The sequence below is a fragment of the Montipora foliosa genome, chromosome 11 (genome assembly GCF_036669935.1).
Source record: "Montipora foliosa isolate CH-2021 chromosome 11, ASM3666993v2, whole genome shotgun sequence".
Lineage (NCBI taxonomy): Eukaryota > Metazoa > Cnidaria > Anthozoa > Scleractinia > Acroporidae > Montipora > Montipora foliosa.
The window spans coordinates 33,770,329-33,785,328 of record NC_090879.1 but is presented as its reverse complement, the minus strand read 5'-3'; the positions used below and the strand labels follow the sequence as shown (position 1 = coordinate 33,785,328).

The following is a 15,000-nucleotide window of genomic DNA, read 5'->3' as shown; positions in this document are numbered from 1 at the left end:
AATGGTGCGGGGTGCAGAGGTAGGGAAATACTATGCACGTTATTATGGGTTCCGCAAGAGTTTGAGCTTGAACAAGAACCGGTTGCATGGTCAACTTCTGGTGAAGAAATCGAACCATCACAATCTACCGGTCAAGAGACTTCATAGCGCGACAAACCAGAATACGCTTCATTTCAGTTGACCTCTGAGAAAAGTCATAGAAAATATGAGGATTAACTGAAGTTAGAAATCAGTTTTGCAAATTAGGGGAGAAGGTGAAGAAGATTGTTGAAAGGAAATGCGCATGTCTCAAGAGTCTTTTAGTGAAATCTTGACTTACTATGATTCTATTTCACAATTTACTTTCACCGGGGTTAAAAAGACTGCTCCAACACTTACATCAACGCACGCTTGAGATTTAAGCTACGAATTGACAATAGATACAATCACTGTCACTGTTTCTTATAGTAGGACTTGAAACTTGGCACATGCGAAGACTACTTCTGGTACATTAAAATTCATTGACGCTTGACGAAATAAAACGACGGATGGAGACCACTTTTATAAATGGCAGCCTGTATTATTATTCTTTCACATGTTTATGTTAATTAACCCTACTTGCCTCAAGTTTGAAATTCTGCCCATGGCAGGGAAGCTAGAAAGGCTTGTTAGAGTTTACGTGACAAACGAATATTTGATTTGTGCCCCTAATTTCGATATTTTTTTTACCTTGCCTTTGTGGTATTCACCTAAGCATCGATCCCAAGTAGAAACTTTGTAAATGCCGAAATAGTCAAATTTATTTATCTTCCTTCAGTTTCATGGTACATATGCGAAGTTGTGATAACAAATTCAAATGTCTTTATAACCAAATTATCATTCTCATTTTCTTTGGCCCAGTTTGCAGGAATCTTTATCATAGAGTATGTAGTTTATGGAAAGACTACTGTAAGCCTGATGCCTACAGATTTGTCAAGGAAAGCGTGGTTGAAAAGTATAGATATTCTTGTCCAGTCACATGTGGTCAGTGTCGACATGGTGAGACAAAGTTGGACATATCTGCCTTCAAAAGTGAGTTTATTTGGATGTTCTGTCAATGTGCTTTCTCTCAAATGAACTCTTAATTATCTATGAATTTTTTACTCAATAAAAACTGATTATTTGGGTACCTTACGTAAAAAATCCAACGTGAATCTGTAGTGACATAATAACTCGATGATATTGATCAACAGCTCTGTAATCTTCCGTCGTTGTGAATCATATGTAAAGAGACAGGATACCCAGTACTGGAAATGAGCACCATTCTGTAGTCTTTCGATTGAATAAGCATAGATTTATAGGATGTTACGATATGATAAACTGAGTCAGCAGCCGTGGAGTTGCTCCTCAAGTCCTGCATCTTATGCTTCTTTCATCGTCCCCGACATTAGTGACCTTTAGATTCTACGACGAGGACGAGAACGAGTTTTGACTGCCCGTTTTTAGCGAGAATACTAAGGAAATTTATAACCCGTACGCTTAATCTTACTCTTTGTTAGCAGTATAGGTTGCTCAGTTATTCTTATTGCTGTTAACTGAGCCTTTTGCTCATCAAAAATGCCAAAACTGCTACTGTGTTGTTGACTTGTTTTGATTCGACGACATTTTTGCAAAACCTTGTACTAAAATGACGACGGCTTCACGTTTTTCCCGCCAAAATGACGCTGGTTTGCGCGCGCTCACCTTTGTTCTATGCGAAAATCTCGTACTCGTAGTCGTTCTCGTACTAGAATCTAAAGCTCTCTGTTGATTCAAGTAGGGGGTAAAGCATTTTGAGCAACTGTTAATATGGCCATTCACGTTTTAGCTTTAGACTAAAGCTGTACCACATCCTAAATGCGCTGCGAAAGGGAAGCGCTTCACTCCGAGAAAAAAGTCATCGGCCTATAGACCTTATTCATAAATGGCGGTCAATTTATGTCCCTTTTGTCCAAGTGCAAATTAGCCTACCAAGAAGCCTCGATACCATACAGTGAATTGAAAAGAATTCTTGCTCTAAAAGGAGGCTTGGTAGGCTAATTTGCACTCGGACAAAAGAATTATAAATGTGACCGCCATTTATGAACGTAAGGTCTATACCCTTTCCTATTTCTATGTTGCATTTATGTATGACATATTTTTATACCGTTTTTTGCTTTATAGGAAGGCTCTAAATTCGAATAGCTTCCAATATGTAAGAGGGTGTATCGAAGCCTCGACGGTTGAAGAAGCATGGCGGACCGAAGAATCTCAAAAACGAACGTCCCTGATGCCGGAAGCCGAGCAGCTCACTCCATTTGTTTATCCAAGGAAAAAAAGAGAAGTTCAAAAATTAGCGAACTTGGCATTGTTGTCAAAAAACAATTTTGTTCTCCTTAGATCTTATTTATTATTTATTTTCGTACAAACTATACAAATGTAAATAAAACTCATGATGCCACCCGATTATGGTTGTAAATTGGTTTGTTTGTTTTTTACACCCCTCCGGTGAGGTACAATCTTCTGAGCCCGGTTGTTCAAAAGCCGATTAACGCTAATCCGAGATTAAAAATTAACCAAGGAGTTTATTTCTCTACTCTCAAATGCTGACTTAGTTCAACGCTGATATTCGGCAAAACTTTACATTAGAAGAAGTCAATCTTCTAAAACAAAAATAAGTGAAGAAACTTTCAACAAAAAGTTGAAAACATGAAACAAAAGTTTACGCTAATCCTGGATTAATTTAAACGGCTTTCGAACAACCGGGCTCTGGTGTCTTGGACCCTCACCGGTAGCGGCACAACCGTGACACAATTTGAAAGCGTCCAGCGTCAAACATCAAGGGCTGAAAAAGGATGCTAAAGAAACGAGCCGTGAACGGTAATCAACCAATCAACTGATGGAGCTCAAGTAGCCGTCGCTTGAAATGCACGATGGTAAAGTAAACCATACCCTACAAGGTTGTAAATTGAGCTTCCTTGTCACAGATTTTAGCCAATTCTTAAAAGGTTTATTAAAAGTAATACAAACAGGAACAGCTTATTCCCAAAAATCCATCGAAGAATGCAGCAACTTAAAAACCACCAAATCGTCTTATATAAGTATCAACTTCAAGTGCGTGAATGCGTTTGTTTAATTAAACAGGAAATCGAGTCTTCCATGAAGTCGCTCAACTTCCACTGAATGAAATAGTCATAAAAAAAATCTTTCCCATTCCATGAAATTTTAAAACTGTTTAAACTGATACATTGCCTGATATCGAAGAGAATCGTGTTCCACAGAAGAGATCTCTTGTAGCGTAGGATACCTTTTGCAGACTTATGACGCTTTCCATTTGACAGAACTGACCGGACAGGACATTTGGAAGGGCTAATTCCACGACGCATTCAAATTAACACACTTCAAGGAGAAGAAGAAGAAGAATGCGAGGGATTATCATGGAAGTGTTCCTCCAAATTGTTGAATTTTCTTTGCAAACGGACGCGTCTGGCCGGCCAGTTCTGTCTGACAAAAGGAAAGCGCCCTTAGGTCTTGCTGTGGGTATATTACAACTGAGTGGGGGTTGCTAAGCTCGTAGCAATGTTTACTTGACACACTCATAAAATTCCGACTCAAGTGCGGTGGAGTAGGATTGTTTTAGTCTTTTCAATTTTAACTTTTAAAGTTCATCCAACATATCTCTTGGGTGATTCCAGGGGCACCCAACGACCAATTTGTTGTAAAATGTATTATTATGCCACAGTTAATGAAAATAAATGTTATTAAGGCATTTTCAGGTGTTTTTCATTGTTGCTGGGAAAACATTATCTGTTCCTTTTTCCCAGCAAGACACACAAGAAATTTCCCAGCCAGCTAGATAAAATTGGTTGGTTTCCCAGCCAGCTGATCAAATTTATTTCCCAGCCAGGAATTCCGCACGCTTTCAAATCCCTCGATCCGAAACGACCGAACAAAAGCGACCAAACCGGGACAAAACAGGTTTTTTCCGCTAGCGCAATCACTCTGACCAGCCGTCGTATGTTTGTGATTACTCTCTGGGAGAGGGAAGGGGTTTTTTTTTTTTTTTTTTAGTCGTCCTCAGTCTTCAGAGTTTCTACAGCCAGCTCGGGTTGAAATGCTAGAAAAAGTCAGTAATTCCCAGGCAAAACCTCTATCAATAACAAAATTTCCCAGCCAGCTCATCGAAACACCTGTATTTTTGCCAGCCAGCAAGAATCCTTGGGGAACAGATAATGTGAGGAACAGATTCGTTGGGTGCCCCTGTGATTCTTATAACTAGAAAGGCAACAATCCCAGCAGGTCCATTCTGTACCTTTTGGAATTTGTCAGATAATCCTTTTCTGATGGTGTCCTAAACAGGACTGCCGTAATTAAAAATAGGGCTTCACCAGCCTGCATTGCACATGTTCTGTGTTAATTTTTGGTGGCACGAACTTACTCGCCGCAAGACGGGAAGAGCTCCTAAAATTCTCTTTGAGACTTGTGGACGGCCACGTGAGACTGAGGCAGCGTTTACACGAACGCGGTTTCACATCGACACGGTTTCATGACTTTGAAACCACGTCAAAATCGATGCGGTTTGGAAGTGTTTACATGAAGCCGTTTTCGCCAGAAAATCAAAGTCGTGATGTTGGTATAAGCGAGCGCTGCACTACTTGCTAAATTCAACAATACAAATTTCGCGCCAAAATAGTAACCATATTCAAATCGATGCGGTTTCGCTGTTTACACGACAGATGAAACCGCATCGTTTTGAAAACGCTCCACTTTTGGCACCGGTTTTAAATCGACACGGATTCAGTCTCGATCGGTGTCGTGTAAATAGAAGGTTTATAATTAACCCTTGGCATCATTTTCGGCCTTTGCGGTCCTTTGTCAACGGCCTTCATCATACAATTTGTTTCCAAAACCCAGAATGTCTGCAGGTGATACTATACACTTTCTTTGTCTGAAGAAAACCCATGTGTCCTTGAACATAACATGAATTGTGATTGTGATATGAAATCAGTTGAATCATGGCTGCTGGTAGCAAAAAAGTACACTTTGAATGTCAAGAAGACCAAGTACATGCTCTGAATACGGAGTCAACTAAAGTCATCCCAAATTTATGACAAGTTACTGTTAAGATCAGCTTTACACCACTCGATCGGTTAATCAAATCTATGTCACTTGAAGCCAGTCAGACACCGTTCACACGCGGTTAAGAATAGAAGTCTGTGGAGGTCCACATCTCAGATTACAGAGAATAAATTGCACTCCATCCAAAAGAGTTACTTGTCTATGGTCACGCAGATAGGACCGAGCCAGTTAGATTGGCAGAAGGCGCGCTATGTAAGGAAGGCTGGGAAGCCTATGGTCATTTATTTATCACCGTCGACGGGTGGGGATCAAATCCAACATGGCGGAGATATTGAGACGTGACCCCATAATGCTTTTAAAGCACTTAAAAGTGGTCCTAACAGATATCATGTTCAATAGCGTCAAAGAATCTTTTCAAATCTAGAAATAGGATGCCTTTTGTAAATTTTCACTATTTATTAATTTATTAATTTATTTATTTGTTTACTTCTTTATTTATTTATTTATTTATTTATTTATTGACACGTTACACGGTACAATTGACTCACTCATGTGTTCTAAAACTTTTTGAATCAGCAAAAACCTTATCTGTAACAATAATTACAAGGCACAATAAAAAGCAAGGTCATATTTTATTCCAAATGTTAATTTTTGCGACCCGAATTTTTTTCTTTTTTTAAAGTGTAGATTCTGAATGCAAAGATATCCAATTAAGTTTACGCATTTGTAACAAGTGGCAAGACAAACGGAAAATTCAGATTTCTGTGCTCGCGTTTTCCACCGGTTCTTCTCCGTCTTCTTCTTTTGACAGAAGACAGCGGAGAACTGCTGAGATGTGCGTAAGTAGAAACTGACAGGTTTTTTAACGCGTGGCTTGTGGAGCGTGAAATTTGAAAAGGGAATGGCAACGCTTTTCATACAAAAATCCCGGTAACACTGCTAATCTCTGAGTATCGCAAGAGGAATCGAAATTAATCTCCCGAAATGTCAGTGTCCAATCTACGCGCAAAGCGATTGTATTAGTGTATTGTTCTCGGCCAATAGCTTTCCTTGACAGCGTTCTTGAATCGTTCTTTAGCGTTTCACTTCTTGCTTTCAATATCTCTTTTTTTAGAACATCTCAAGCAAACGCTAAAAGTTAGCGATCGACGGGACCACACTCGGCATATTACACTTTCTTTTAACTCCCGAAAGAATCAACTATGACAGGCTACCAATCGCAGTTCACACGTCTTGTTTTTAAGGTTTTTGCGTTAAGTACTGTCTTTATCCTTCAATAACGACCACATTATTCTCTGTTGAACTCGCTCTTAATTGACATTTGTTGCAGGTCTTGGGACAGATTTCAGCCAGCAGACCTCCGATATCCCCTTCTCTTCCACAGAAATTTTGGTATTCCTTGCAAAGGTCTGCAAACTGATCCTCACAATCTGATCAGAAAAAAAAAAAGAAGCATGTATCAAATTAAGGAAAAGAAATGCTGATGAACCGCCGAGGAATTAAAGTGACCTGTCCCCTGATGAGCGGTCAAATCCTTATTATAGCGCCAGCCCATATTAATCATAGTGGAATAAGTGCTTCATTATTTAATGTTTTACTAATCAGAAAGCTTTTGCTGTTTTTTCGTTATCCATCCGTGACACATGACCTAAAGCCGTTTGTGTTTTTAAAACTGGAAATCCAGGCATCAATACTCTGGGATGGTCTCTAACAAATTGAAAAATTTGGAGTGTTTCAATTCCAACACAACACAGATTTTTGCGATGGTCGGCGATGATTCCAGTCGCCAGCCCCCTTTTGACAAATAACTCCGGGATTTCCCGATATCACGGCAGAGTCTGACACGATCGAGAAACGGAGGATTCCTGATCATCTGAGATCTTTCCGATGATGAGAAACGGCTAGGCTAAACCCACGCTACACGAATTCTCAAAGGCTTCAAATCTAAGCAAGAACCTCTTCCTTGCTGACATGGTGGTGTCATTGTACTTTATTGGATAAAGCTGCTGAATTATTCAAATTTCGATTACTTGATGGTTCACAGATCAGTAAAAGCTCTTCTGTAATAGTAAACTTTCCCCTTCAGTCGCCCAGACTACTTTGAAAGGCGACTTGTAAAAATGCTCTAAAATATACTTTTCCGATGGAATTCCAAAGGGTTTTTAACTGGTCAGAATGGAGACGGCTCATTCATCACACGGGCGAAAAACTTCAGGAGCACCCAACGACTAGCCCAAATTAAAAGACTTGACACGATTTCTGCAGAGCTTCTCTTGCCCCCCCTTGAGAGAGGCTCTGCTCGCAGGGTGCGAACGTGCGAGCAAACTAACGCATCTATCATATCAGCTGCTGGTAATAAACTTACCTTTAGTGCAGAATCCGCAAGTTGCTTGACAGACCATCTGTACAGTATGCTGTAGGTTTTTGTCCTCGATGTCAGTGCAAGCTCTGTCTCCATAAAGGTTTATAATTCTCCGGCAAATTTTATGGCTGCCATCTTCACACGTGTTCACTACGACGATAAAAAAATGTTCATAAAGTTTATCCTTCTTTCATTATACATTTTTCAGTATTTTTCTATTATTGTCGTTTAATAAATTAACATGATTTACCCCCTCTGTTAGGACCGGCATGAAACACAGAGCATCTTTTCTTTCAGTTTGCTGGTCCGGCCTTTAAACTGTTAAGGTTAAACATATTTTAAACAAAGAGCTTTTCCGATAAGGATGCCTAGCTTGAAGTGCGGACATTCCAATTAAAAAGGCGATTTTTTTTTACCATGGCATTTACAACGTCATTCAGGCTTAAACATGGAAAAAAAAAGAAAAAAATTGAAGATCGACGACCGAAAAGGTTAAAGACCCGGAGAATGGAGGACCCTGATAAAGTATTATATCTAACTACCTCTAGGAAAACACTTTACTCCTGTTGTTTGAAGTGCGACAAAAGTCATTTCTTGTAAATTGTCGTTGGGTCTTTGTTTTAGGTATTCGTTTTTCATATGTAAGTCTGGGTTTGTGGAAAACGAAGCCACTGTGGCAATTTACCTGAAATGGCTCGATCATCGGCCATTCTGAACAACAAAAAAATCGGAAAACGATGTGTTTGATATGTTATTTTTCCGGGGGGAGGGTCTTCGTTTCCTGGGTCCTTTGATATTCGATCTTCGTTTGATGAAGACAAGGACACTCGATCAGAAAACGTTGGAGACGATAAGCCACATAATGTTTTTCATGGTTTTGCTCCATTTCCGCGAAATCTTGACAAACAGGAAGGTGCCTGAATCACTGAGATTAAAATAGAATTTTGTCAGCTATTCTGTGATAAACAGATCTTTCGTGATGTCTATTTACTAGCTTAACTAGATTGTCACGACTACGGTATCTGTTTCTTGATAAGTACTATTAAACTGATTATGAAAGCATAGCTGAGAGTAGTAGGATTTTTTGAGTTAATTAACGTGCGAGAGAATAAGCAGATCTACCCAAAGGATGCACGAAATTCCAAAGCATCGAACTCTTTGCCATTTTGCATTATTTAACACTGCTCTTTAGAAAACCTTCGTAAAGACGTTGATTGCAAATTCTGTGTACACGATAAAGGAAACACGGCAACAAATTATGAAACTATTAAATGACTCTGTAAGGTGTTAGTCTAATCTAGTTTTGCAATGCACTATACTAAGTGCTCTGTCAATAAGTGTGTAGGCTGATCCCATGGAAAAACTGACGGAGAACCCAATTTACAGCTTTAACTGACACAAGCAGAAATCCGCCACACGACGTTATGTAAAAATTGATCAACGAACAAGGAATTCACAAGAAAAGCTTTAATAAGACAAGTTGAAGAGACCTACCGTTAATAACACCAAATGATGCGCCAGCGTCTTAAGACTAAAAGATATTAATCGATGAAGAGACCCTGATGGCAAAAGCGAACAAACGTTTTGGGGATTCCAATTCTTACCACAATATAAAGAAGCAACTTCAAAAGATAAAACGTTTTGAAATCCTTTATTTGACAATACGTCACTTGGCCTCCCAGAAGAACGTAACAATTTGTAGGGGCAAAGCTCTATATTCCATAAACTTTCATGTAATGCCGACAAAGCTTTTTCGTAATTTATTAAATCCTACTATTGAATGCATCGACATTTATACTATTTTACATTTATGTCTTTCAAAACAATAGATAAATAGCCTTGGCAAAGAAAACTTGCCTTGAAAAATGAACTTGTAAGTCCAAAGGGAAATGCCAAAATATTCTAATTTTCAATCTCTGTACATTGTGATGCCCAACTAACTTTGAGAATATTCTTATTTTCTGGCGGCCTTATGATGAAAATATTCCTTCCTACATTCTTCCTACCTTTCTTGTATATTTGTTGTTATACACACGCACAAAGTTGGCACGGTACCAATATTAGGAGTGCTGATCGTTTTAGCATGGGTGCCTAAATATGCCTTCTGTTTGTTCTGTTTACACACGAAAAATTACCGTGCCATACCCGAAAAACATAGGTACGGTACCGAGATTTCGGAGTGCAGTGCCAGGTTTTTGTGCTTGCCGTAAGGCAGGCTTTTGGCAGCCAGTTTTGTTCGGGGCAGGACTTTCTTCTTTTACCGCAACAAGGTCGTCCGGTCAGTTGCACGTATTCTGAACACATCAGCTTAATGCGTCAAAGATTCTCTTAAAAAAGATTCCGAATGAGCCTAGCATTAATTGAAAAGGATTCTTGTGTCGAGAAGAATCCCCGTTTTCTTTTTTAGGATATATCGCAAATAGTTTGGATTCTGAACACACAGCTTGAAAAAATGAAGATCTCTCCTTGTGGATTGTTTTTAAAAAACTGAAAAGATTTCCATTCTTGGGAAGCAGATACAACACCAATTTCCAGTTCTCTTATTGTATCCTTAAAACGCCTCCCAAGAACTAATTCCACCACTTTTCCCATTGTAAAAAGCGGATTTCTCAAACGTGAATGGTGTCAATTTCTCTTATGTAATTACGCATCATTGGTCACAGGAAGTTTGTATTTTAATCTTTAAAATACAGGGGGTAATTTCAACAAATGGAGTTATCAACAGACTAAAAAAATATGCATTTTAAGATCAGGAACTTTCCACCACCAAATGTGACATCCCTTAACTGAATAGCTTAACACTTAATTGAAAACACTTGAATGAACGCTGAATAAACACCAACATTTTTTTCTGTCCTATTCGAGCTTTGATAAAAACTCATTTGTAGTGGATTAAATCATGAGCTGACACGGTTGTCAGTGAAAATTCACTCAGCCTCCCTGCGTTGCATATCACTTCTAAGGTCTTCTAAGGTTTTAAGGTCTTCTTTTCTTACCTTGCTAAACCATTCCCAGCTGGCCATGACAAATTCTTCTTTTGATTAGACAACCGCGCCGCCTTTTTAAAGAGACCCAACTGGATAGTCATTCTTTAAACTACCTAGGTAGTATGTACATAGGTTTGTTGAAATTTAGTACATTTCCTTCTTATTACAATAAGGATTGATGAAAAAAAATCCCATGCGGTTGGTAAGCCTAACTAAAATTTTTCTGATATTGAAAGACAGGAAAGCCCTCATCCACCTTTTTCGTTCCTTCTTGATACGATGAAAGCATCAAATTTACCCCAGCGCTCACCTTCTGAGACCTCACTCTCCGAACTCCCGTTTTCGGAAATTGTTCCCTCTGCATGTCTTCCCACATAAACACTGGATGAAGAAACTAAATTCCGAAGAGGCAAAAGCTGTACAGCAGCCAGCACGAAACACAACTTTGCAAAACCCTGATTCATCCTTACGTAGAGTTTGCTCAAGAATGTCTTTGCAGTGAGATTTTGTGTGCGTGATCCTGTTCTGTCCCTTCTGGTTGCATTCAAGAAACATCTGATCTCCCTCACAAGTCTTTCGCTCATAAAAGCGGTAACCGATACGTCAAAACAAGGCGTGATATCCAAAACGAGGTGGCAAAGATTATCTCCATACCGCGAATACTTTGGTAAATGAGCGTCCAAGACGTCAATCCATTTATGGTCGTCAAATTATGAACACCTCCCTTCATGTGTGGCATTTGATAATTATGAAAATGTCTGCGAATATATGGCATGCTTGATTATCCATCGATGTAGATTTGCGGGTTCTCTTGACAATGATTTTAAGGTAACGCTTAAAAATTTCATCCCTAGTCACTCTTGGATATTTCATTGTGTCACATTTTATAACATCACACTGGCGAAACAGAGCCCATCCAAACCCGCCAGCATCTTGATAAGTTTGATGACTGTCTGTAAGTTATTAAATTGCTTCCTTTTCAGTCTGATAAACTATGACCTCTTTGTTTGATGTCGAAAAGCATAACCGGAATTTACAGCAATTGGTTGTTGACATGTACGTCCAAGGAGACACACATCACATAGCAGTCAATTAAAGAAATGAATAAACAGAAGACAGGCAATTGGTAACCCCATCTCAATAAACAGTTGCGGAATAAAAGAAAAAGACACTTTCGTAATCCAACACATTTTTTACGTCTCGCTGAAACATTCAGTCATCGGTAAGATATATAGGGAATGAAAAAAATTACTTTTGTTTGCTTAAGTTGTCTTCAAAAAGCTAATGTAATTATGATAAATTGCATAACGCACGTGCAGCACGTGAATTTTCTTACTATTTTTTCACTCACAAAATTTAGAATGAACGAAATGATGTGTGAAATTAATGCCGTTGGCGTGGTCGCTGAACCTACCCACCCGGAAGGAGTTACAGTCTTTAAGATAGCAAAAGGTCAGTGTTTTGTTTAAATTATGTACAACACCGTAACCGTGATAAGACTGGAAGAATAAGTATAGACCTTGACCTCGAGCTCCTTTCCACAAACTCCTTTCCATTCCTTTCGTCTCACACGTCACCACCCTGCAGCACCTTTCTCACTTTATAGTCACCATTTCAACGACGAATGGATTTCCAAGCTTTTAAGAGCTTCATGGTTAAACTGTATAAGTATGCTAATGCCGTGCGGTATTAGACATAATTCAAACCCCATCGTTTTCATTATTTTTGTGATTTATATATTTCTGAGGTAGAAAAAAAAAACAGCACTGAAACAAGTTTTAGATTTTGAATCTCCCTCCAAGTTCAAGGGGTTTCCGAATTACTTACCGACCTCCTATTGGCCTGCCATTGTTTTGCAAGCGGCCAATCAAAAAAGCAGGTTAAGTCCATTATCCCAGAGGATCCCAGAGTCTTTCCGGGCGCTCGCCCTCTGACCAAACGCCCGAGGACTCCGGGTACGAGAATGTACAAAACACGTTAAACAGAGACTGGGTACGAGGCTGCCCTTGCAATAGATAAAATAGGAGTTTAAGAAACGGTGATGGCTACGGCTATAGGAACGCCTCAAAGCAATAATATTCGTTATTTGTTTAGAGGTGAAAAATGCATCGTGCTACACGTGCACATGTGGCCCTTTGAGTTTTGAACATTTTTTCCCGTACTCTGCAAAACAACAAAACGAAAGACACAACATGAGCATACAACAGCGAATCTTTCATTCTCTTGGACCTCTCGCCTTACTTTCAAAACCGTTCGTACCCGAATCCAGTTATAGGTTATTTTGCCAATATTGTACAACGCAAACAAGATGACATAATCGCGAAATTCTTAAGACTGTTAAGACATCGCAAAGCTATGATTTTCAAGTGACATTCTCGTTGCCGTAGCTGTTGTAGTTTCACTCCCTAATGATAGCAAGCACAAGAGAAATGCTCATGAAACTTAAATATTTCTTCGTCTTTACATGATATAATTCCCGTTTTTACCGTTCTTATTATTGTTGCATCCATTAGGTCTGTTAAATTTATAAATGTAAATGTGCGCTTAGTCGACCCCTCCCTACAAGGGCTTTTCAGGATCAACCGGCTCGGCGGGATCGTACTGAATGCATGTGAAGGCGCCCACGGCTGCCGCCATACGAGCCATGTGTGATCTCGGAGCACCGCAAACCCAGCCAGATGTTATTAACTGGGAGTCGATTTTGAGGAGGGAAGAAAACCGGAGTACCCGGAGAAAAACCCTCAGAGTCAGGTTGAGGTCGATTGAAACTCAGCCCACATACGACCCGAGGTCAGAGTTGAACCTGAGTCACAGAATGAATGAAACCCCTAAAGGAGACCAATCTGGGATTGTCCCGGGCTTTTTTGACCCCTAAAAGAGGCCATATTTAAAAGGTATAACCCTAAACGAGGGCTACTTATGAAAGCGTTCAAATGCGGAACTAACTGCCTCACATGCAATTACATAACTGACGACGAACTGGCTGCATATTTTCGGCTACTAAAGAGACAGGACAAATTCCACACTACATTGACTGTAATAGTCCAGCTGTTAAGCCCAAAAAATAGCAAAATCGTTCACTTTTTGTTAAAAGCATGGAACTTGGCAGGATGATACAATTATAGGTACTGATCATTTTCTGATATAGGGCCAGCGACGAATCGCCTTTTTAAGAGGATAAATGAGCTTGGCCAAATTCACATGATTCTAGCCAGCATGAAAACGAGGCTGAAATAAAACAATTGTTTTTTTCAGGTAAAAATTTTAATTTTCACGATAAACAGTCTTTGGTCATGATTATCAGAGGAACAAATAAAACTTATTTATCTTATTAAATATTCAATAATGTGTGCCACGTGGTCTATCACGTGACTACAAGGAGACTTACAGACTATGAGAAGCAGTAAGTGGTAGAATATTTCAGTTAAAAAAAGTGTTTGTAAGTAATAGGCCATGTCAGAGACATGTGCACCCTATCACCCAAACATCCAAAGGTATTCCAACAGTTCAGTGAGGGAGCCTTCACCGCAGGCATTTTCATCCATTGAACTGGATCACGCACATGAGCAAGCTAACGTTTTGGTTAAAGGAGCCGGTGGGGCCTGCGCCCTAACTGAAAGCCCTGGCGCTTTATTGCGATGGATGGTTGCAGGACCTGAGCTTGCAAGAATGACACAAGAGTTTGAAGAATCCATTCGTTCTGTCACAAAGCAAGATGCACGCCACCACGAGCAAGTACCATGAGTACAGGTTTTGTTTGAGAAGGACGTTGCATCCCTGGTGTCTTCATTTGAGGAGGTAGGAAATCCGTTTGAAGGAGACAGCAAAGATCTGTTTGTACTAGACTCCAAAGTTATTGTGGAAAATGCAGTCATCCAAACAGTCAAGAACGTGATAAGCATTGGTCAGGAGTAGTACAATACATTTGTCCAAGAGCGATTTCAGAAAAGGACCAAGGAGGTGGCTTCAGTTATAAGCAAGAATAAGCTTCCATTGTTTAAAAGCCCTTTAGAACAGAAATCAGACAAGAAAGTACAAGTTGCAGCTCTACAAGGATGATTGTGCCGCAGCCCTATTCTCCAGACTATACATTGCTTGTCAAAGTAGTGAAGGAAACCTCCAAGAATTCTTTAAAGATGAGAATCATCCGTGGCCCCCATCTCTGGCGCAGGCTAGTAGATTGAGAGAAGGCCAGAAGTCAGATCTTGTAAAGTGCATGGAAAAGAATTCTACACCGACTGCCGAATCCCCAAAAGTGGACATTGGAATACTTGACAGAGCTGTTGTGGTGCAATTGGAATCGCGCGGGGCCGCAAGAACGTTTCAAGAGTATGCAGACAATGTTTTCATGCCATACATTATGAAACAGCTTCAACCAGTCAAAACAGTCGACATTATCTGAGATGTTCATCGACAGGATAGTCTAAAGGCAGCTACCAGAGAGAAGAGGGGCTCTGGTACATGTAGAAGGGTAACATCCTCTTCCCAGATTCTGAAGAACTGGAAGAGTTTCTTACGTGTGAATGAGAACAAGACAGAGCTCTTCCACATCCTCGCGAAGCAAGTGGAATCTTGTCACGTAGAAGGTAAAGAACT

At 39.8% G+C, this 15,000-nt stretch overlaps 2 protein-coding genes and 1 long non-coding RNA gene across 3 annotated transcripts in view; 2 read left to right on the top strand and 1 right to left on the bottom strand.

Annotated features, from left to right (window-relative positions):
- The window catches only part of LOC137977614 (papilin-like), a 6,373-nt gene extending 4,087 nt beyond the window's left edge, over positions 1 to 2,286 (top strand). The window contains exons 4-6 of the mRNA XM_068824895.1: positions 1 to 19; positions 880 to 1,050; positions 2,161 to 2,286. The exon at positions 1 to 19 is cut by the window's left edge and continues 86 nt beyond it. Coding sequence (XP_068680996.1) covers positions 1 to 19; positions 880 to 1,050; positions 2,161 to 2,171 — 201 coding nt within the window. The 3' untranslated portion in view covers positions 2,172 to 2,286. The remainder of the gene's footprint in view (positions 20 to 879; positions 1,051 to 2,160) is intronic.
- A 3,384-nt stretch (positions 2,287 to 5,670) lies between these two features.
- Positions 5,671 to 10,992, bottom strand: LOC137975827 (uncharacterized). Its single transcript, XM_068823022.1, has 3 exons — positions 10,715 to 10,992; positions 7,421 to 7,567; positions 5,671 to 6,485 (listed from the first exon to the last, which is right to left on the bottom strand). Exons 1-3 carry the CDS (start codon positions 10,986 to 10,988, stop codon positions 6,322 to 6,324), a joined length of 585 nt encoding a protein of 194 aa, XP_068679123.1. The 5' UTR covers positions 10,989 to 10,992; the 3' UTR covers positions 5,671 to 6,321.
- A 130-nt stretch (positions 10,993 to 11,122) lies between these two features.
- Positions 11,123 to 15,000, top strand: part of LOC137975828 (uncharacterized) — a 7,607-nt gene continuing 3,729 nt past the window's right edge. Inside the window, exons 1-2 of the long non-coding RNA XR_011117644.1 lie at positions 11,123 to 11,626; positions 11,765 to 11,856. This is a non-coding gene — a long non-coding RNA (uncharacterized lncRNA). The remainder of the gene's footprint in view (positions 11,627 to 11,764; positions 11,857 to 15,000) is intronic.